The sequence below is a fragment of the Acanthopagrus latus genome, chromosome 20 (genome assembly GCF_904848185.1).
Source record: "Acanthopagrus latus isolate v.2019 chromosome 20, fAcaLat1.1, whole genome shotgun sequence".
Classification (NCBI taxonomy): Eukaryota; Metazoa; Chordata; class Actinopteri; order Spariformes; family Sparidae; genus Acanthopagrus; species Acanthopagrus latus.
The window spans coordinates 67738-89205 of record NC_051058.1 but is presented as its reverse complement, the minus strand read 5'-3'; the positions used below and the strand labels follow the sequence as shown (position 1 = coordinate 89205).

Here is a 21468-nt window from a genome sequence, read left to right as displayed (position 1 = left end):
ATTGAAATGTTGTCATTGTTTGAATTTATGAAAAAATGACAAATGAAGGGAATACAAATCAAACCTCCTTGGGGGGCAGTAATATCTTATCAGGGTTGTAACCCAGAGGTACTGTGGTAAAAGTGAGAGTTTCCCATGTGTATATTTTTTTAGTGAAAGTCTTAAAGTGTCTGATCTTAAAGTAATGAAAGTCATTTTTCTGTCAATGGACATACTTTAGTATGAAAAGTTAAAAGCATTATCAGATGATAATCAGGGGCATCGTTTAGCTCAGAGGGTAGAGCGGGTGTCTCATGTACAGAGGCTCTGTCCTCGCTGCAGCGGCCCTGGTTTTAAGTCCCGGCCTGGGGCCCTTTTCTGCATGTCACTTCCCCTCTCTCTCAACCTGTTTCCTGTCTGTCCTCAGCTGTTCTGTCAATAAGCCCAAAAAATATACTTTAAGAAACATTTTTATTTGGTCTTTAATCCACCATGCCATTTTTAACTAGTAACTAAAGCAAATATATGTAGTCTAGTAAATAGCACAATAGTTGCCTCCAAAGTGCAGTGGAAGTCGCAGAAATTTGGAATACTAATGAATACATTTGAGGTACTTATACTATACTTAAATACATAAATGTACATACTCACATTCCACAACTGTCTCTTATTGCATTAGAAGTTCAAAGAGTTTATATGAGATGATGTGGCCACAGATTGGAAAGACGTTATTTTCCTGTCTGTCAGTGCTCACAGCTCCTGGATGAGGCAATGAGGGAAGAGTACTTTGAGGACCTGAAAGAGGAGTATGAGGAGATCAGGCAGGAGCACTACGACTCCCTGAAGGTAAGATTTGATGGTAGAACCCTCTTAAGATCAGCCTTGTAACTACAAGTCTTGAACTTTTGTAGTATGAAATTGTTACATAGCCATCCTGATTTGTAAGAAGTTATTTTTGCTAGCTTTTTGTGAAGTGTTTGAAGTTAAAGTTGGCAGTTGCCTCCAAGCAGGAACTAGCTGAATTGATGGCAGATGGAATGAGTCATGAAGATGTTCAGGATGTTACACCACCTGTCAAACTCTTCCAGACTCTCATCTACTCTCCCATCACTTGACTTTTATCCTTGAGTCATCAGTTCCCAAAAGTGATTGAAAAACAATGACTTTTGCATTTAGCTTGATGGCATAGCTGGGTCTATTTAGAGGAATGTTATAGTTTCTCATCATTTGTGTTGATTACAGTGTTATGACAATATTTTCACCTAACACTACATATGCACTGATATGAACCACACATGAACTTTTAACACAGACTAATGTTAGGAATCATCTATGCATTTCTTGAAATATTTTTTTGAAATATGTGATTGCAGTGTATTATCAAATACATCATACAATAAATTATCTGTATATTGATAAAAATACCAGTTAATTGCTACGTTCATAAGACCATGTTTTATCAAAAAATATATTGTCAATCAATCAATCAATCAATCAAAGCGTTTATTGTCATTTTTTGTACTAACAAAGCATCACAACACAAATGAGATTAGATTTCTCCAGGATCAGTAACAGAAGTGTGACGGAGCACCTTTGAACGCCCTGTCATTCCCTGACTGGCGCGCTCTCTCTCTCTCAGAGAATGCTGGTGCCGGGAGCGCGCACTGCACTTTCCTTGTTCCGGCGCAGCCAAGCTCCGTCCTAACTGTTTCCCCGCAGGCCGCATCTCGCGGTCCAGCAGTGACACAACCTTTTGTCCGTTTCCCTGAACTCTGTTCGCCCCGCTGTAGGTCGTCAAGGGTGCACACTCGGCGCCTACGCAACACACACACATACACACATGCTGCTCACTTGCTGTTGTGGCGGAGGTCTGTCTTGGGTTCATGGGCCGAGCCGAGGAAGTTCCGGATCATGTCATAAATAGCGCTGGGTGGCGCTGGGTCAGGTGACCACGGACTATACTAATATTATTGTTTGTGTTTAAAGTATTGTGAATTGATGTGATCTGTGTGAACAATGGCACAGCTGTATGCAGGGTTGTTAGTGCCACAATACTAGTGTTAAAGTCAATGGGGTTTTTGTGTTTTTGGTATTCTGATTCCCAGTTTATGTTTCGAAGCACCTGTGCTAGGTTAATTGGTTTGCCGGAGGGAGGGGCCAAGGGGTATTTAGCTCACTTGAGAGGGGGCATTCGGTTGAGAGGTGTGTAGGTCCCAGTTGCTGCTGTGATTTCTGTAAATATGTTACTCTTCATCCTGTTGTAAATATTCCCGCCATTTTTCTTTGCCACCTGTGGGTATTTTTCTTCGGTTTTGGTTTGCCACCTGTGGGTATTTTTCTTCGGTTTTGGTCTAATAAAAAAAAAAAAAAATCACCATACTAAAATTTGCCGATTGGGCCATCATCTGTCCATCTCATACCCGAACCCCGACAGAAGACACAATAAATAACACACAATATGTAAATATAATAATTTTAAAACTAAAACTATGACTAGGGGCTTGTGAAAAGCATCAGTGCACATGCTCCAGATCAGCAGTTCATCAATCTAACAGCTTGTTGGAGGAAGCTGTTGATAAGTCTGTTAGCTTGACCTTTATGACTCCGGAACTGTTTACCTGATGGGAGCGGTTCAAAGAATGTGTGGAGAGGGTGGGAGGCATCCCTGATGATGGTCTGTGCCCTGCTCCTGCAGCGGCTTTGGAAGAGTTCTTGGACAGAGGGGAGGGAAATTCTGATGACCTTCTCAGCTCCTCTCACTATTCTTTGCATGGCTTTTTTATCTGACATACTGCAGCTAGAGTACCATGTCGAGATACAATACGTCAGAACACTCTCCACCACACCACTATAAAAGGTCCTGAGGATGCTGATGGGGAGAGAGGCTTGTTTCAGCTTCCCTAGGAAGTACCATCTCTGCTGGGCCCATTTCATGATCCCTGAGGTGTTTTTATTCCAGCTTAGGCCCTGCGAGATCTGCACCCCCAGGAACTTGATGTTTTCCACTCTCTCCACTACGCGGCCACTGATGCTGAGCGTGCTCGAGCTGTGACCTCCGGAAGTCTATAACCATCTCCTTTTATTTTGTCTGCATTGAGCATGAGATTATTTTCTCTGCACCAAACCTGTAGGTGTTTAACTTCTTTTCTGTACATTGAGTCCCACCACGGTGGTGTCATCCTCAAACTTGATGATCTGGTTTCCCTCATGTCTGGATCCATAGTTGTGTTAGCAGTGTAAACAACAAAGGACTGAGTACACAGCCTTGAGGAGATCCAGTACTCGGCGTGATGGAGTTGGAAGTGATATTTCCAACACATTTCTGGTCCAGCTGAGTGATGACTGAGTGCAAAGTGGTGGATATTGCATCCTCTGTGGAGTGGTGCCTGTTGCAGCCTTGATTCCCTTTGAGAGTAAAGACTTGGCTGAGCGGAAAGCAATCATATGTCCCGCCCTGATGGCTGCATCTCACGATGTCAGCAGCGAGCACACCTCTGTCATCATCCAGGGTTTGCTGCTGCCATGTGCAGTGAAAGTTTTAATTACAGTGACATCCTCTGTGCACTTTGCAATGTAGCTGGTAACCAACTCAGCATACTCCTCAATGTCTGTCTGATCCCCCTGAGAGGTTGCTGTCTTAAAAACCTCCTAGTTCATGTGTATTAAATAGTCCTGAAGTGCTGATTCTACCCCCTCAGGCCAGGTCCGGAATTGTTTTTCACTGGCCTGCTGAGCTTCACTAGTGGTTTGTAAGCAGGCACCAGCATCTTAGATGAACACAGAGGCCAAGGTGGGGCAAGGCATTACCTTGTATGCGTCTGGGGAGTTTGTATACACCAGGTCCAGCATTCTCTTGTCTAGTTTAAAAGTCAACAACTTGCTTGAACTAGAAAACAGCCTTAAGACTTGTGTGGTTTAAATCCCCTGCCACTACTACAAAGCTGTCTGGGTGTGTAGTCAGGAGCTCACTGGCATCATGTAGCCCTCCAACTGCCTTATTAGCATTAGCTTTAGCATGTGCGCTTGGAGCTATGTAAACAACAGCTATAATCATATAATCAATGGTGAAATCCCTCAGCAGATAGAATGGCAGGCATTTTACGATGAGGAACTCCGCTAACTGAGAGCAGTGTTTAGAGACTAATGTGGCGTTTACATACCAGTCTTTGTTAATACAGATACACAGGCCCCCTCCTCAACTTTTACCAGAGGTAGCTGCATCTCTGTCCTCTCCGAAAGCCGTCATCCCCTCCAGTGGTATGGCCGCATCTGGGATATTGGCCTGGAGCCATGTTTCTGTCAAAGCAAACACACAGTAGTCTTTTAACTCTCGGTGGGTTTCTCATCCAGCTTGTTGTCAAGTGATCGGATGTTGGCGAGTGGGCGCGATGGTACTGCTGGTCTGGATGGGTTAGCCTTGAGCCTGGCATTGATCCTAGCTCTCTTTCCTCTCTTTTGTTTACGTTTGCACCACTTCGGCTTTCTCCTCCTACGGTTGGCAGTCTCCGATAAGATCCCGTGCTGGCGTAAAATGTCCAAATCACAACCATTCATCTGAGTTTTTGCAGCCTGCATTACCCTGATTCTCAATAAAGTCTCTTGGTTGTACATTTTGAATACTGAAAGTCTGGGATAGGTAATGTTAGGACACCCAAAACTTTCACTGTCATTGATCCCTGGAGGGGCCGCTGCATCCATGCCTGCGGCCATCACCACAGCAACTAGCAGTGTGTGGTGTTTTATGTTTTATCAGAATGGATTGTCATCATATTTTGTAATATATTTTTGAAGCAAAATGACAATATATTGTTATATATTGTTAAATGTATATAGACAATTTCCATTTATTATGATGAAACTTTAACTTTAATGTCCAGATTTCTATTAGAATTGGGTGGAGGTTGTTTGCATGTGCACTTTAATGTTGAGCATATATTCAAGTTGACTTGAAATAAAATATGCAAGATAACTTCAACTGCTATGCCCTCCTCTTCATTCTCCATCAACTTTTGTTACTTCAGGATCGTCGGTATTTGTCTCTGACCCAGGCCAGAGAGAAGGCTTTACATATAGACTGGTGCACTCTGCCCAGGCCAGGTAAGATAAGTAACGTACGTCTAAAGATTTTGTAATTAGAATACAATATAACTTTAGTAAAGTGCTGGAACAAGTAAATACAGAAGATTAATTGTATGTAGGACTTGGATACAATGTATGTTACATTTTTTGTGTGGACCTTAAAAAGCATACATGCTGTTTCTTTGTGATTCAGTGCATCCTCAGTTTCTGGGAACTCGCGTGTTTGAGTGGTATGATCTGAGCAGTCTGGTGGACTTCATCGACTGGAAGCCTTTCTTTGATGTGTGGCAGCTGAGAGGAAAATACCCCAACAGAGGTTACCCCAAAATCTTCAATGACAAGACTGTCGGTATGAGCTAGACCTCCGTCAGGGTTTATTATACATCATACCACAAACATTCATCCTGCTGCATGGTATCCTACTCAGATGTTGCTCATGTATATTAGTTTTGTGAAAAGATGTCAACACTCAGTTTTGTAAATACAAAAAAAAACATTGTCGACAACACAGATTTTCTTCTTACTAATTTATAAGTTCATGGTTGTCCCATATAATTTACTGTAACAAAATGAAAAAAATCAAGCTAAAGTTTATTTATTTGACTTGACCTATTTTTAAAAAGTGTGTATAGATTGTAAATGTACACATTATATGCAGATGTAAGTAACTGTCAGTTATAATGACAGTGCAACACCACACGCATCATCCTGAGATCTACAAGAAGTATACAACACCAAACCGTTGGTAGCAGTGAGTGAAACAACTTCCATTACGCACGTCTGATCTTAGTAACATTTGCTTCCTGCAGGTTTGGAGGCTCAGCGAGTCTTTGATGATGCACAGCTGCTGCTCAACCAGATGATTGACAGTGGCAGTCTGAAGGGGCGGGGCCTGGTGGGGTTCTGGCGTGCTCAGAGTGATGCCGATGACATCAATGTGTATAAAGATGATGTCATGGTGGACAGAGACACCAAACCCCTCGCTACATTCTATGGCTTACGGCAACAGGTGTGGGTCATAAGCAGTTGCAGTGTATTCATTCCATGTCTGATTCTGTGTCATACACAGGCGCAAACAGCAACCTTTTAGCAGCAGCTTTAAATGCATAGTATGTCATTTCAGCTGCTATGGGGTCAAACAAAAGATGAGGGTGGCAGGGTGGAGCAGATGGCCAGCTCTGGAGGAATAAACACCCAGGGTGACATCAGATTCTGCTACTGGATAAAGATTACTTTTGGGTTTAAATATCAGATTATTTTCACTCCTGTTTATAATAAAATTGGAATGTCTGAGAACACTGTTGTGTTTAGATGTGTTACTGTATAGTACTTTTCATTATTTTTTTACCTTCATGATGGAGCCAAAAATGTGTAGTTGTAACACATTTCTGTGTGTGTGTGTGTGTGTGTGTGTGTGTGTGTGTGTGTGTGTGTGTGTGTGTGTGTGTGTGTGTGTGCGCACGCATGCAGATGGAGAAGGACAGCTCCAGTTCAGAGCCGTACCTCTGTGTGTCCGACTTTGTTGCCCCCATAGACAGTGGTGTGCCAGATTATGTTGGTGTGTTTGCCGTGGGTGTGTTTGGAGCTGAGGAGCTTAGTCAGCATTTCCTGGCTCAGGGAGACGACTACAGCAGCATTATGGTCAAAGCCCTGGCTGACCGTCTGGCTGAGGTATAGTACATTTTTGTGAAACACCAAGGCTCCATCACGGCTTGTAATAAATGCTGAACTGAATGGTACGTTAACTGTTGCTGTGGTTTCTGCTACAACATTCTATCTTTTCTTCAGGCCTTTGCTGAGGAGCTCCATGCTCGTGTGCGTAAGGAACTGTGGGGCTACAGCTCTGATGAGGCTCTGCAGGCCTCAGACCTTCACAGAGTTCGATATCTAGGCATCAGACCCGCAGCTGGGTACCCCAGTCAGCCCGACCACACAGAGAAGACCACCATGTGGAGCCTGGCTGGGATCAAGGAGAAGACTGGTAAGAGCACTGACCACTTCACTATCACCACTGCAGCTTAAAGGCTCCAAATGCTTTTGTATTGTTCTTTCACTAAGACCAAGGTCTTAAGTTTTTATTATGGAACAGCGATAGGGAAATTTTTTTCAGTGATTAAATTTATTTAGTCTATGATTACTAGGGACGGGAATCTCTTTGCACCTCATGAATTGATTAGATTCTGATTCTGAGGTCAACGGTTCGATTCTAAACTATAAACTATTCTAAACTATTTTTTGTGTACATTTCCATGCATGATTTTAAAAAATAATAATTAAATCTGAGTTTACTGCTCAGACTTTGCTGATTACTTCCTACTTTTGTGATGATCATAAAAAAAAATCAACAGATTAATTACCGTCTCTAATATTTTATTAAAGAAAAGGCTTTTCTTTGTCACAAATAGATATGACTTTCTATGAACACAGAATTCCACTGTTACAGGCAATGTGCATATCCCTAAGAGAAAAACAGTATACTGCAGCCTATATAAAAATAAAAAAGGCTTTCAATGCAGCTTGCATTTCAACACATTATGGACCTATCTATCAGCTCTCATACTAAAACATGGCTACTTACCTACCCGCTTTCATCAAAGTGTCCAAAACTTCTGTTTTAGTTTCACTGTAGAGCGTTGGTATGGCTGTGTCAGTGAAGTAATGCCGAGATGGTATTTATTATTATCTTGGCTCTAGAGGGAACACCATTGTCCAAAAACCCACATTTTCCACAACTGAATATGGTCTTAAATCCAATGCAATAAAACTTGCAATGGATTTGGTAATCTGCTTCACTCTCTGAGTTTGGTTGAAGCTGTGCCACCACCTGCAATCGTTCTGTGGCTGGCATTTGCAACAGGTCGCTGCTTCTCTCCTAACTCTGGTTGGTATCGCACAAGGTGGGTTCTCAAATTAGTTGCGTTGTTGAAGTATTCAAGTTGAGTTCCACCCACCTTACAAACTGTGTAGGTCTTGTCATTTCTCCCCTCGACTTAATGGAACTCAAAATGCTGCTATACAGTAGCTTTCAAAGAAGTCGGTGCCGGTCTTATGGGCTTGGTGCTAGCCATTGCAGCCGTTTTGTTGCTGCTCAAACATAAACAACTCGCACATGTGTGTTCGGTGCGCATGCGTGTTCAGCAGAAAATCAGCAGGCGCTTTCTGTAGTGCTTTGCAGCAGGCGAAGGGAATGTTGCAGCAGGCTAACTGAATGTTGCAGTGGACGAACTTATTTCAGTTTTAAAATTCCAATTACTAACGTGTCTGCATCGAGACATTATCATTCTAGAGAGAATTGCGATGCATCGAAGAATCAAACATTTTTCCCACCCCTAACTTTTACAGTAAGTACATTGCCTTCACTCAAGTAAAAAGAACAGAACAGAAGTGTTCTTGGGGGAAATTCACTTAAGTCTCGGTCTGGAGGGCAGACCGTCACAATGACTTTTAATCAGTCTGTTTGCAGAGACAGTAACTACAACAACACAATAGTGGAGGGAGCCAAAGACCTGTGAGTTAATTTTTTTGCTCTGAATTGCATCACATAATCTCCCCCAATTCAACTAAGGGAGCCATCTGGCTCTGCTGCCAGGGAGAGACACTGTTTTGTGACAAAGAGTTTTTAGGACAGACAGGAGGACAGAGGTGTTTCCACGTACAGTGCATCTGGAAAGTATTTGCAGAGCTTCACTTTTTCCACATTCCCCAATTTTAAATGATCTCATTTATTATGGAAAAAAAAGCTATCCAAGCAAATCTGGCCCTATGTGAAAAAGTAATTTCCCCCACATGTTAAATAAAGGTGTGCGTTCTTTTACATCTGGTGTTGACATTCATGCTCAGAAACCCTCCAATGTGACTGAATTAAAATAATTCTGCAAAGAAGAGTGGGCCAAAATTCCCCCACAGCAATGTGAAAGACTCATTGCCAGTTAAAGGAGAACTTCGGTCGATTTAAACATGCAGCTTCATTGCTCAAGCTACCCTTGACTTGCCAGTACCGAAAATGCGAACACATTTGGTCCAACCATTACAGGGCTCCGTGAACGGAGCGTTAGCATTGACAGCCAACAGCATAGGGTCAGAACTTTACACTGTTTCAAGTGTCTTAACATGCTCCACATCTCACCCCAAAAGTCATGCAACATCAGCAGACACCTTACAACACAGCACTGTGGCGTGTATGACTCAAAATGAATAGTTAGAAAGTAGTTAAAACAGTGTGTTTGTGCAAGTAGCCACATACCAGTTTGTTGACCTCCGTGTCCTCCGGTAGCTAGACCGAACTAGTCAATCTGTCGAAGTTCTCCTTTAACGTTTGATTGCAGTTGTTGCTGCCAAGGGTGGCACAACCAGGTACTGGGTTTGGGGGGCAATTACTTTTTCAAATAGGGCCAGGTTGGTTCGAATAGCTTTTTCCCATAATGAATGAAATCCTCAATTAAAAACTGCATTTTGTATTTCCTCAGCTTATCTTTTTCTGATATTAAAGTATGTTTGATTAGGGTTAGGGCTCATTATGTGTGGGTTAGGGTTACAAAAAACAGAAGGCAAAAACAAAACAAATCTGTAAGGGGGAAAATACTTTTTCATAGCACTGTACATGTAGGGGATATAGCTGCTTGATAATATGTGATAATTAATTACTGGCGATTAATTTACACTTGTTAATCGGGGCACCATCTCCTATGTTTATTTATAGACTAATTCGGAGGTAATTAGTCAAAATATAGGCTAATTTTCCAAGTTTGGCTCAGACAGAAAAATCATCAGTCTCAAATGAATCTACTGAATTTCAGACTCTATATTTAATCTCTTATTCTGAAGCAGTGAATCCTTTCCACGATCACATCGATTTCCCACTTCAAATCAAACATGCACAGACAACGACATAAGACTAAATACGTTTATTAACTAAGTAAAAGTAGGGTAAATGACATGAGGTAATGATTCAGACGGGTGACAATAAGTAACAGAAAGTGTGAAGACTGGGTAATAAATTATTGGTTGGATACATTTCAGACAATGGTGGATGTCAACCTATGGACGGTTATAATTCGTAACTACGGGATTAATTTCTAACAAGACTATATGGAAGATGTCCTTGAATTTATGATATATATTCTTTTACCAACTCTGATTTCATTCACGTGTGACTCTTGTCGTGTGTGAAGTTTTTAGCCTATTTTGTTGAAGAGGAGAGGTTCAGGGATCCGGAATTTCTGAATCAGCTCCGTCTCGGCTTGGATGCAGCCATGGGCGTTTTAACACCCACACTTTTTTTGGTGAGAGGGTTCAACACCCTCACCTTTTCTACAGTTTTTCCGTAGTTTTGCACAGATGTACGGTGTACATTTTAGTACATCCTCAGGATCAGGCTTCAGCGTCAGACCTCAGATGAAAAGGTATAAGGTCTGAGGAAAAGCTCTGTCACACTCGCACTAAACATCTACATGAAATATAGTCATCGGACCAAAAGGCCTGAGAGAAATAACTTGTCACACTGAACTTCCTCAGGATAAAAATTGTCACACTGAACACATCAGTAACTAAGTTGTTACCCTGAATGGTATCAGGAAAAAATTATCACATTGAACGGCATCAGGAAAAAAAATTGTCAGACTGAACGGCATCAGAAACTTGTCACACTTGTACGGCATCAGGGATAAATTGTCAGACTGATCATGAAAAAAAAATGTCACACTGAACAGCATCAGCACAAAAGTTCTCACACTGAATGGCATCAGGAGAAATGTCATCACACTGAATGGAGTCAGTACAAAAGTCGTCACACTGAACGGCATCAGGACAAACGTAGTCACACTGAACGGAATCAGGCCAAAAGTCGTCACACTGAACGGTATCAGGACAAACGTCGTCACACTGAAACGTATCAGTACAAAAGTCGTCACACTGAATGGCATCAGGACAAACGTCATCACACTGAACGGTATCGAAAAAAGAAATCCACTCGAACAATGTTGACTGGGGTCTGACTTCTCTCTTTATCCAGAGCCTATTTTGTCGCAGCCATTTCTGCCTCAGGCTTTCCTTGCCTTGCCTTTTTAGCGGGGTGGGTTGTTAAAGGTAACACTGGATGCATTTTCTCAGCCATTGTAACCAAATGAACGTCTTCTCCTGCAACTCCTATTTCTAAAGAGGAATGTGCTGTGTTTCCGGCATCAGTGAATGGTAACTTGTGCAAGCGCGGAGGAAGGAGGGACAGAGGGGGCCGCAGGCAGAACGTGACATGAAGGCATCTGACCAATCCATGCTTTTTGGCCAAATAGCATGGATTGGTCAGCTTTTTCTCAGTCCTGTAGCTGCCATAGAGGTCTGATCATTTTCGTTTCTTTTTCTGAATACATAATGTATTGACTACTCTCAGGATACCAGGACCATTTCACCCATTATAACAAAATGTGTTTCTGAACAACATTACAGACACTAGCTTTAAGTGTCATGTATCATCACAGTAACAGCTTTACATACCCCTGCCTGCCCCAACGTTGTTTTCAAAAAACACCACCACCACCACATCCAACCCCTGCACTTTTGAAAAGCTTGCTACACCCCTGGATGCAGCTGTAGTGTCTGCCGCTGGATGGTGACGAGGCGGCTTTCCTGATGACGTAGTCTTATCGGCCCAGCGGGGATCCTGTCGGAGTACTCGGAGGCCGGTCGGCTTCGGTACCGCTGAAAGTGATGCCATCTCGGGTCGAACGAGGACACTTCTCTTGCCCAGCGAAATGTTTCGCTTGAGAGCGTTGAAGGCAGTCCGGGCGCGGTTGGCTGACAATTCTTCTTTTGGCTGTAGGCTATGTTTCTTCACGGCCTCTTGAGCAGCTAAACTGCACCGACTTGTAATGGTTAAAAGAGGGATCAGAGTCTAGGTGGAATTGGTGATTATGGAGCTCCGAACATATATTGGCTTGACTTCGTGCGTAAAATAACTGAGAAGGAAACGCTAGCTCTCCTTATCACTAAATGCAAGAAAATAAAAATAGATTCGTCTGGCTTTGAATACGGCACGTTAACAATATGAAGGAATATAAAAAGAAACAAGGAGAAAAAGGGGGAAAAAAGTTTCAAAAAGGATATTTTCAAAATAAAGGCGTGTTACTTGAAGAGGAATCTTACAAGCGGTTCAGACCCCTGGAGATTAATAAGTCTCGGAGCGGCCAAAACTCTGCAAAGTACGAAATTAAATGGGAAAAATTAGGTAATGAGAAGAGAAGAACGAAAAGGGGCAGAGCAGTGGGATGCTTGCTCTTTTAATGTTTGAGGCAAAGGCGGAACCAAGGGCGGCCTGGTCACGTCACTTCCTCCAGTGAAATCACAATTCATATAACTAACTTCTTACTTATTGAATCAAACTAATGGTTGACTAAGTTTTTAAAAAATCGCGGTTGAATATTTGCCGAAATCCACAATGGTCTCACATCAACATTTGTTACAGGAATACAACACAACACAACCATAGTTGCTTAATAGGCAAAAGTGTAAAAGTGTAAGACATATCAAGGTGTAGGTCTGGTCGTGTTGTTGAAAAATATATTATTGAAAAGAAGATCAGATTGCAGTTTGGTATCTCTCTTGGATTAGGAAAGAAATTAGGACTCTTTCCACTTCTCTGTTAGTATAGAAATGTTTATGGCTCTCTTTTATGGTCCTTGATTTCACGGTAATATGGGAGAGTCAGATACTGGTGGTCATCCTTAACACGTGGTTCCTGTCGCCTGACAGGAAATGGTGTGATGGCACATTTGGTCCACAGATAGGCTTTTGTTTGTAAACCACAGTTGATAACATGAGAGGAGATCGAAAGTCATGGGTTTGAGTGTTAAGAGAAGGGAGAAAGGAAGCACACTGCTGTTTGAGTGTCATTACTTACTCGTGTGACCTTTTGGTAGTCCATAGTCTGTTATAATAGGCTCTATTAAGGCCAAAGAGTGGGAGAGGGTGACAAAGGGGTCATGTCTTCCCTAGAGGGGGGAAAAGGGGTCAAAAGGAAGTCTGGTGACTCCACTCGTGAACTCAGCAGACTGTCTCATCTTGCAGGCAAGATGTTTATTGCCTCACCACATGCTGTTCCCTTGCCAGTGGAGTGTCAAAGAGAAAAAAGGGGGGGGGGGGGGGCGTGTCCTGTCGTGAGAGGGGAGACAATGGCAGGTTCCTACATACATAAGGATTCACAGCATTTGCTCAATGCGTTGCTGAAGCACCTTTGACAACAATTACAGCCTCAAGTCTATTTGAGAATGATGCTACAAGCTCGGCAACCCTATTTTGGAGAAGTTTCTCCCATTCTTCTTTGCAAGACCTATCAAGATCCATCAGGTTGGATGGGGAGCATTGGTGCACAACCATTTTCAGATCTCTCCAGAAGTGCTCAATCGGGTTCAAGTCTGGGCTCTGGCTGGACCACTCAAGGATATTCACAGGGTTGTCCTTTAGCCACTCCTTTGTTATCTTGGTTGTGTGCTTAGGCTCATTGTACTGTTGGAAGATGAACCTTCGCCCCAGTCAGAGGTCCAGAGTGCTCTGGAGCAGGTTTTCATCTAGGATGTCTCTGCACATTGCTGCACTCATTTTGTCCTCAATCCTGAATAGTCTCCCAGTTCCTGCTGCTGAAAAACATTACCACAGCATGATGCTGCCTCCACCATGCTTCACTGTAGGGATGGTATTGGCCAGGTGATGAGCAGTGCCTTGGCATTCAGGCCAAGAGTTCAATTTTTGTTTCATCAGACCAGAGGATTTTGTTTCTCATGGTCTGAGATTCTTTCAGGTGCCTTTTACCAAACTCCAGGTGGGTTGTCAAGTGTCTTTTACTGAGGAGTGGCTTCCATCTGGCCACCTTACCATACAGGCCTGATTGGTGGAGTGCTGCAGAGGTGGTTGTCCTTCAGGAAGGTTCTCCCCTCTCCACAAAGAAATGCTAGAGCTCCGTCTGAGTGATCATCAGGTTCTTGGTCATCTCCCTGACTAAGGCCCTTCTCCCCTGATCACTCAGATGCTGTGTCTTAGGGAAATACACTAAAGTCTCAGTCTGGAGGGCTGACCATCACAGGGACTTTTGATTAATATAAGTTTCCATAGACAGTAACTATATCAACACATTAGTGGAAGGAGCCAAAGACATATGAGTTCAAGTTTTTTGCTCTGAATTGCGTTACATAATCTCCTCCATTCAACTGAGGGACCCACCTGGCTCTGCTGCTAGGGAGAGACACTATTTTCTGATGAATTGTCTTTAGGACAGGCAGGAGGACAGACAGGATCGCTCAGTTTGACTAAATTAAGCCAGCTCTTGGAAGAGTTCTGGTGGTTCCAAACCTCTTCCATTTTGTGCTCATTGTGCTTCAATGCAGCAGAAAGCAGAAAAGATCTCTGCTCAATACAATGGCGTTTCAGAGATCTAAAGACAATTCCTTTGACTTCATGGCTTGGTTTGTGCTCTGACATGCACTGTCAACTGTGGGATCTTATATAGGCAAGTGTGTGCCTTTCCAAATCATGTCCAATCAACTGAATTTACCACGGGTGGACTCCAATCAAGTTGTAGAAACATCTCAAGGATGATCAGTGAAAACACAATGCGTCTGAGCTCAATTTTGAGTATCATGGCAAAGGCTGTGAATACTTATGTACATGTGATTTTTTCCATTTTTTATTTTTAATAAATTTGCAAAGATTTCAACCTAACTTGTTTAACATTGTCATTATGGGTACTTGTTTGTAGATTGTTTTAGGAAAAATATTAATTTAATCCATTTTGGAATAAGGCGGTAACATAACAAAATGTAGAAAAAGTGAAATGCTGTGAATACTTTCCGGATGCACTGTATAACTGGCACTCCTTTCCTCTTGTAAATTGCCAAAGACACACCCAGTTATGACATAACTGTTGTTTGGTCCTATAACAGTCCTCTGTGGGTTTAAGGGTGGGACATTTTTCTTTTATTTGATGAGTGAAGGATCTGTTTATCTGTCAGACTGTAAACCCCCCCCCATCTGAAATTTGCACACAGATGGCGAGGCAAAGGAATGGTGCATAATTCCTGCATTTCAAGGGCAGTGTGAGTAAGGCTGTCTGAGTCTTTTAGACTTACTTTGAAAATCATTGAAATTCTAGTCCTATACTTCAAGTGCAATGAACTTGTAGTTGGTGATTTGTGCTGTTTTTGTGTACCCAGGTCCTGCCCACAAAACAGGATGTTCTGCTGCTGCTCAGCAGGTTGAATCTTAATGGCGGCACACTGGTCACATGTCTTCAGTGAAATTGATTTCCTCTTATTGATAGTATTCATTTTGAGTTTAAAGTTCAAGTAAACACACAATTATCAATCAATTTATGATGTATTTTATTTGTATTACTCAACAAAATATTACTCGACAAATTAAAAAGCAGAACGTTTTCTGCTGGCAGACTCATGACTCAGAGTGGTTGTCAGCTGCTAAAAACTTAAACTGAATGTTCACAATAGTGCTTTATGGTGATTCTACTTTTTTGATACATTATTTATCATGTAGTGTCTTATATGTATTTAGCAATTGTTCCCTTATATTGACTGAAAGGTGCATGGAAAATTGGCATGTTGTTTTCCTCTGCCTTGAAACACACTTACCACATTGCTTTGTATTACTAAAAAAGATAGCAATGCAAGTGATTGTGCTTTCAGTTACATCGTAGAACACATACTGTAGAGTTTGCCTTGTAAACATGTTAATTTGTCTGCTTGGCTGAACAGCAATAGCCCAGAGGGATGTAATACGGTTAACAAATACCTTGTTTCAATATGAAGTCAGGGTGTACAGTATTATATCAGCTTGTGTTGTGTCTGCCTAACTCTCAATCAAGCTGTCTGTTCAGCTTTCCTCTGATAGTTTCATCTTGTACGTCAGGCTGATGCTAGCTCAGTCAAACTCATCATACTGCCTCTAGTGAAGAGCAGTGTTGTCATCTCAACAAACAGGATGTGTTGTTGTTGTTGTTGTTGTTGTACATCTAAAATGCAAATGTATTGACAACATGTGTACGTTTTGTCTGTGTGCATAGGTATTTGTTTGACTGAGTCCTTGGCCATGACACCTGCTGCCTCAGTGTCTGGACTGTACTTCTCCAACCCTCAGGCCTCTTACTTCGCTGTGGGAAAAATCACCAAGGAACAGGTTCAACTGAACATCCATGTCTTAAACTGTTTAAATAACATCAGAAAAACCCTGGAAAATGAACTGGGGCACACCCAAACGTTAATTACAACTCTGATCAACACACAAGATGAAGTTTTTCTGAGTTTTATTTAGTAATTAACAGTATATTGCAAATTAATAATAATAATGATAATCCACATAACAATTTTAAAACTTGTTACAAACACATGCAGTTACAATTTTTCTTCACTGATGCAATTTAACATAAACTCTAATGTTGTGTCGAGGTCTGTTCCCCAGTCACATAAAGTTCTTCTTCTATTGGAATTATTTCCTGCAGAGCCACCCAGTGGTGCAGGCTGAGATCAGTCATGCCACATGGATCAATGTGAAACCTACTTAAAGCGAGACTCTCGCCAAAATGGAACCTAGGCTTTTTTTGTGAATGTACCCAAGACAAACCTTCATGTAAACACATAATTACGAGCCTAGGTTAAAAGCCTAGGTTGCATTTTGGCGAGAAAGATAATGGTTCCCTCCTCCTTTACACTGACAAGGACTGGACAACATGCACATTTATTACATTTTTGTATTTATTTTAATTTGGGGAGCATATCCATGTTGATCAACTCTGTCCAACTTTGGTTCACGTCAGTAAACATGGTTTCATGAAACAGAGATTGTTTTTAATTGTGCAACAGAGCTCTGCATGACTGAAATTTAGATATATGCATTGTAAACATAGTTTGGCTCAACTGATGCAAACTAATCTAAAATCAAATGAATCCTTGTAGATGCAACTCAGCCTTAGTCCTAAATAACTCAAAATAAAGATTTTCTAACAAATACTGTGATGAAGGATTTGTAACAGAGAGAATCTTGGTCACATTATCAAGCTGAACTTGAATTTCCTATGCTCTTCTCTGCTTCAGGTGGATGACTATTCAAGGAGGAAAGAGATGAGTGTGGAGGAGGTGGAGAAGTGGCTGGCTCCCATACTGGGTTATGATAGTGAAGAGTAGATCAGAGCGCCTGACTGTCACTTATGCAGAATCAGGTTTACAGTCCAGTAATTCACACTGGTTCCAACTGTGGCTGCTCACACAGGGATTCACGAACATCCCATAGAACGTCATCTACTTTTGTAAGAGCGAACTAGGTCTGACATTTTGTTCTGTACACTTTAGAATGGATCACAGTGTGTTTTTTTAATGTGGTTTTCTGTGCCAACAGGTGATTTTCTCATCATAGAGTAAGGGTTAGGGTTAAGTAATTTAAAATATTATTTTCTATTACCTTAATTAGGACAAATTTAAAGCAGTTTTTATGTTATACTACTGATATGGAAAATGTGCATGTTATCCATTTTCTGTCTGTGAGATGAAGTAATTAATATCAATCTTGTTCCATTGTGTTAATTACAGATGGGGCCAGGATGTGGTTAGCCTAGCTTAGCATAAACACTGAAAACAGGCCTGTATCAACCTGAGTTAAAAAATCTGTATCTCATATTGTTAATGATTATGTTGATGAACAACAGTTTCATCCATCTGTGCTTCCTTGGAGCATCTATAGCACAAATGAAATGAAAATGAAAGCCTGTTTTAGATACCAAACTTTGTAATAGCACTGTGACAGGTGATCTCAAAGAACAGTCCCTGCATCTGCATGAAATGGTATTTGTAATGAAGGTTAGGGTTAGTGCTGGTTGTTTCCCCTCCCTGAAGTCTTGATGCTAAACTATGCTAACCATTATCTAACTGCAGTTATGTACTGAACACACAGACATGGAATATTCATCTTGCCACCGACTCGAGGACAGAAAGTGAGCACAGGATACATGTTGAATTATTAATTCAATACATATAGTTAAAGAAGAATTTTCCTCAAATAGGCAACAATATGTGATTAAAAAATAATAAAATATTTTTTCAAATAACTAGTAAACAGTTCATTTGCCAATACTTTGGTCAGCAACCCAAAATGTAATTAATACTTGTTTCAACTGTACAATCTGTAATTCAGACTGTAAATTATACATTTTATGTGGAAAGTGTAGGCATTTACATACAGTTTCTAATTATTTCAGTTCTTAATTAATATTGAAAAAATATTATTTTTCTGCTCTTGTGTAAATATATGACTATCATCAATGGTTATGTGGAGGCTGGCGTGTAGGAAGACAAATAATTTGACAGTCTTGAATTAAAATAAACTCTCACTGTGCTGTGTTGTAAAGATGGAATCTACAACCCTGTATCAGTCAGCTGGCTGGAGTCAGAGGGCAATCCTGCTTTTTTAATTTTGCTTCATATTTTATCATTTTAGAAACTGTTGTACACTTCAGCCTCCAGACATTTGAACCTACAACAAACACTAAAATAATCCTACTTCTTCCTGTATACGTTGTATAACTTTGATGCAGTGTCCTGTGTAAATTCAACAAGTTCAGTTCATTATTGGAGTCCTGGGTTCTTGTGTTTAACTGCTATGTTGTCTGATAAGAACTGATCATTCAGTCCTTCATCTTGTAACTTCTGAGCGGATTGTACAAACCTCTGTCCACTCTTTGATTTTCTATGAAGTGCTATACTGACGTACGAATGTTAAAAAAATCAAACATTTAGAAAAGCTGTAACATAATCAAACTTGGATGCGGCTTGTTTCTGATGCAATAATGCTCCATACAACTGTTTGCTGGAGGTTCATGGCTGTTATAAGAACAGAACAGAAAAAAAATGTCTTTTACAGTCAGAGACTTTTTTTTTCACTCAACATGCTCAGTTTAAAGACATAAAGAAGCACTTGAGGGAAAAAAATGTAATAGAGTCGATAGCCCCATTCACACAGGAGAGGACGCATAAAAGCCAGCCACGGTTCGCCAATTCACCACTCATGGTTATTCACACAGAGCAAGCATCTTAGCCTTAAAGACGAACCTCTGTGAAATCACACAGAAAGTCGGCACTGCGGCTCCTCAAGAGGCGTGACGGTGACGTCATGATGATGAAGTTCAAGGTGTTTCTCCGGTATCCCCCTGTCAATCTGACTCCCATGGTGATGGAGGCCGTTTTATGGGGGAAAGTTCACTAACCATCGCGGTGATTTATTTTCATTACAAACACTTGTGAATTAACGTTTTTTTGCAGTGACAGATACTGTTTTTAGGGCAGAAATGTGAATAAGAGGCAGTGGGACAGGTGGGAGGACCGACAGGAGGGGCTTCTCCACTTATATCCGCGGTATTTTTTTCCTCATGCAAGTTTCCAAAGACAGTTACTCTGTTACTTTTGTTTGGTCATCAAACATTGCTTTGTGGGACAACTATGTATTAAGTTGAGTGAAGGACCCCTGTAGTTAACTGACCATTCGATCGACACGTCCTCAATAGGCGAAGCCTGCTTATCCATTCACACTGGTTTGGTTCTCCAATAATATGGCCCTGATACTACCTCCAGAGGCGTATCAGGGCCGGAGCGAAATTTTACCCCTCTGCCTCCGAGAGATTCACACCGAGACAGAGGCAGGGAATTGGCGTACTTAAGCCGCACTCAGAAGCCAGTGTGAATGGGGCTAATACCTTCCATACCTTATGCTGGTGGTAATTTAGGTAAAGTTTTGCATCCTCATAACATTTCTGACGCTTCACTTCAAGACAGCGCTGCAATACTGAGGAAGAGAATCAAGCAGTGTAATTAAGTCTCCAAAAGATTAAAGTGGTAACAAGGCTTAACACGCCTGTGCTGTGGGATGTCATTTCACTCGTAAAGAAAATGCACAATAGCCAGCTTTTCATACATGGAGGTTCAACTAGTTCTCTATCAACATATCCACGTATTAATAACATGTTACCAGACATTATCAGCGTTGTGACAACATGTGTACTCAAGCCATGATCCTGTAACATCTCAGTTTCAGCAAACAATCAGGTTGTATTTCACATGTGTCTTGAAAGCCCTGACATGATGCAGTGGCTGATCTCAGTTTGTATTAATAAACCTTGATAGTTTTTAAAATCTGTTTAATCTGTTTATTTTATTACAGTGAAACACCATTTGTGGAGAGGTAATAATGGCATTGTAAAACAAGAGCAAAAGAACAGTGCTATTTTGTTAAAAAATAATAATAATAAATGACTTCAACATATTGTGTTTGTCTTTCAGCGTACATCTCTGATCCATCTTAAAGAAAAATATTGTAATTAAGTTTTAAGTTTCCATGAAATATGTATGGTTAAATATGTTGGTTTTACACAGTCACCAATGAAACAAAACCATGTGATTTAAATGACCTGTTCTTCATTTATCTGACTTATTTTTGAGCCAGATCATACCTTCTATTTCATTGTTGATGGGGGAATTTTAATTGGGGGGATACCTTATCACCATAGACAGATTTCTGCATGGGCAAAGTGGGCGTGTGCTGCTGACTCTCCGCTCCACCATTGCACAACAGGACCCCCCCCCCCCTTAATTATTTTGTGACATATAAATATCTAGTTTAAACAGATTTATTTCTCTACATAAGCAAGATGCCTCTTGGAGGATCATCTCTCTCTTTCTCACCACTGTCAATGCTGAACCAAAGAAGCCCTGACGCATCACTGCCTGCCAGTTGTATTGATTTCCCCCCTCCACTCAAAAACGTGTTTTTCATATTGTTCCTACCTGTGAATGTGAGTTTCAAGCTTTTGAAATGCCAAATGTTAGCATATTTCTTCTTTCTGGATTTTTAATGAGGGAAAATGATTTTAACAAGATAAGGGCCTATACTCAACTTTTTGTGTGTAAAAAACTATATCAGTCACATTATTATTCAAAGAAAAGTATTTATAGGCTACACCTTGAAACATGTCTAGCACTAGAAGAGCCGGAATTCCAAAACTACTAGAACAGCCATAAGCGTCATTTTGACCGCTACATTTTAAACTCTATAGTCTCTCACGTAAATACCCAATTGAGTGATGCATGCATTCATTGTGTCATGATATTTTTTTTAAAAACGAAATAACACCAAAATGTACATTTTAACAGGGTTCGAATTACACAGTGGCTTTCAGGGGAAAGCTATTTTCCTGTGCGCACCTCTACAAAACATGTTAGACGCACATACATGAAAATGTGCAGCAACGCGATCAATTGCAGGGTAACTGCGAAAAACATTTTACTGTTACTACTACAGACAGTTAATACTGTTAATAACATCTCAGAGAGGCTAAATAACTACATTACAAGGCATTTGACCAGATCTAACTCT

At 41.1% G+C, this 21468-nt stretch overlaps 1 protein-coding gene across 1 annotated transcript in view; it reads left to right on the top strand.

Moving 5' to 3' along the window:
• Positions 1–20358, top strand: part of mtr (5-methyltetrahydrofolate-homocysteine methyltransferase) — a 110337-nt gene extending 89979 nt beyond the window's left edge. The window contains exons 26-33 of the mRNA XM_037080390.1: positions 727–825; positions 5001–5076; positions 5252–5407; positions 5868–6067; positions 6529–6729; positions 6847–7039; positions 16118–16230; positions 17145–20358. Of these exons, the coding sequence (XP_036936285.1) occupies positions 727–825; positions 5001–5076; positions 5252–5407; positions 5868–6067; positions 6529–6729; positions 6847–7039; positions 16118–16230; positions 17145–17234 (1128 nt within the window). The 3' untranslated portion in view covers positions 17235–20358. The remainder of the gene's footprint in view (positions 1–726; positions 826–5000; positions 5077–5251; positions 5408–5867; positions 6068–6528; positions 6730–6846; positions 7040–16117; positions 16231–17144) is intronic.
• Positions 20359–21468: the final 1110 nt, after the last annotated feature.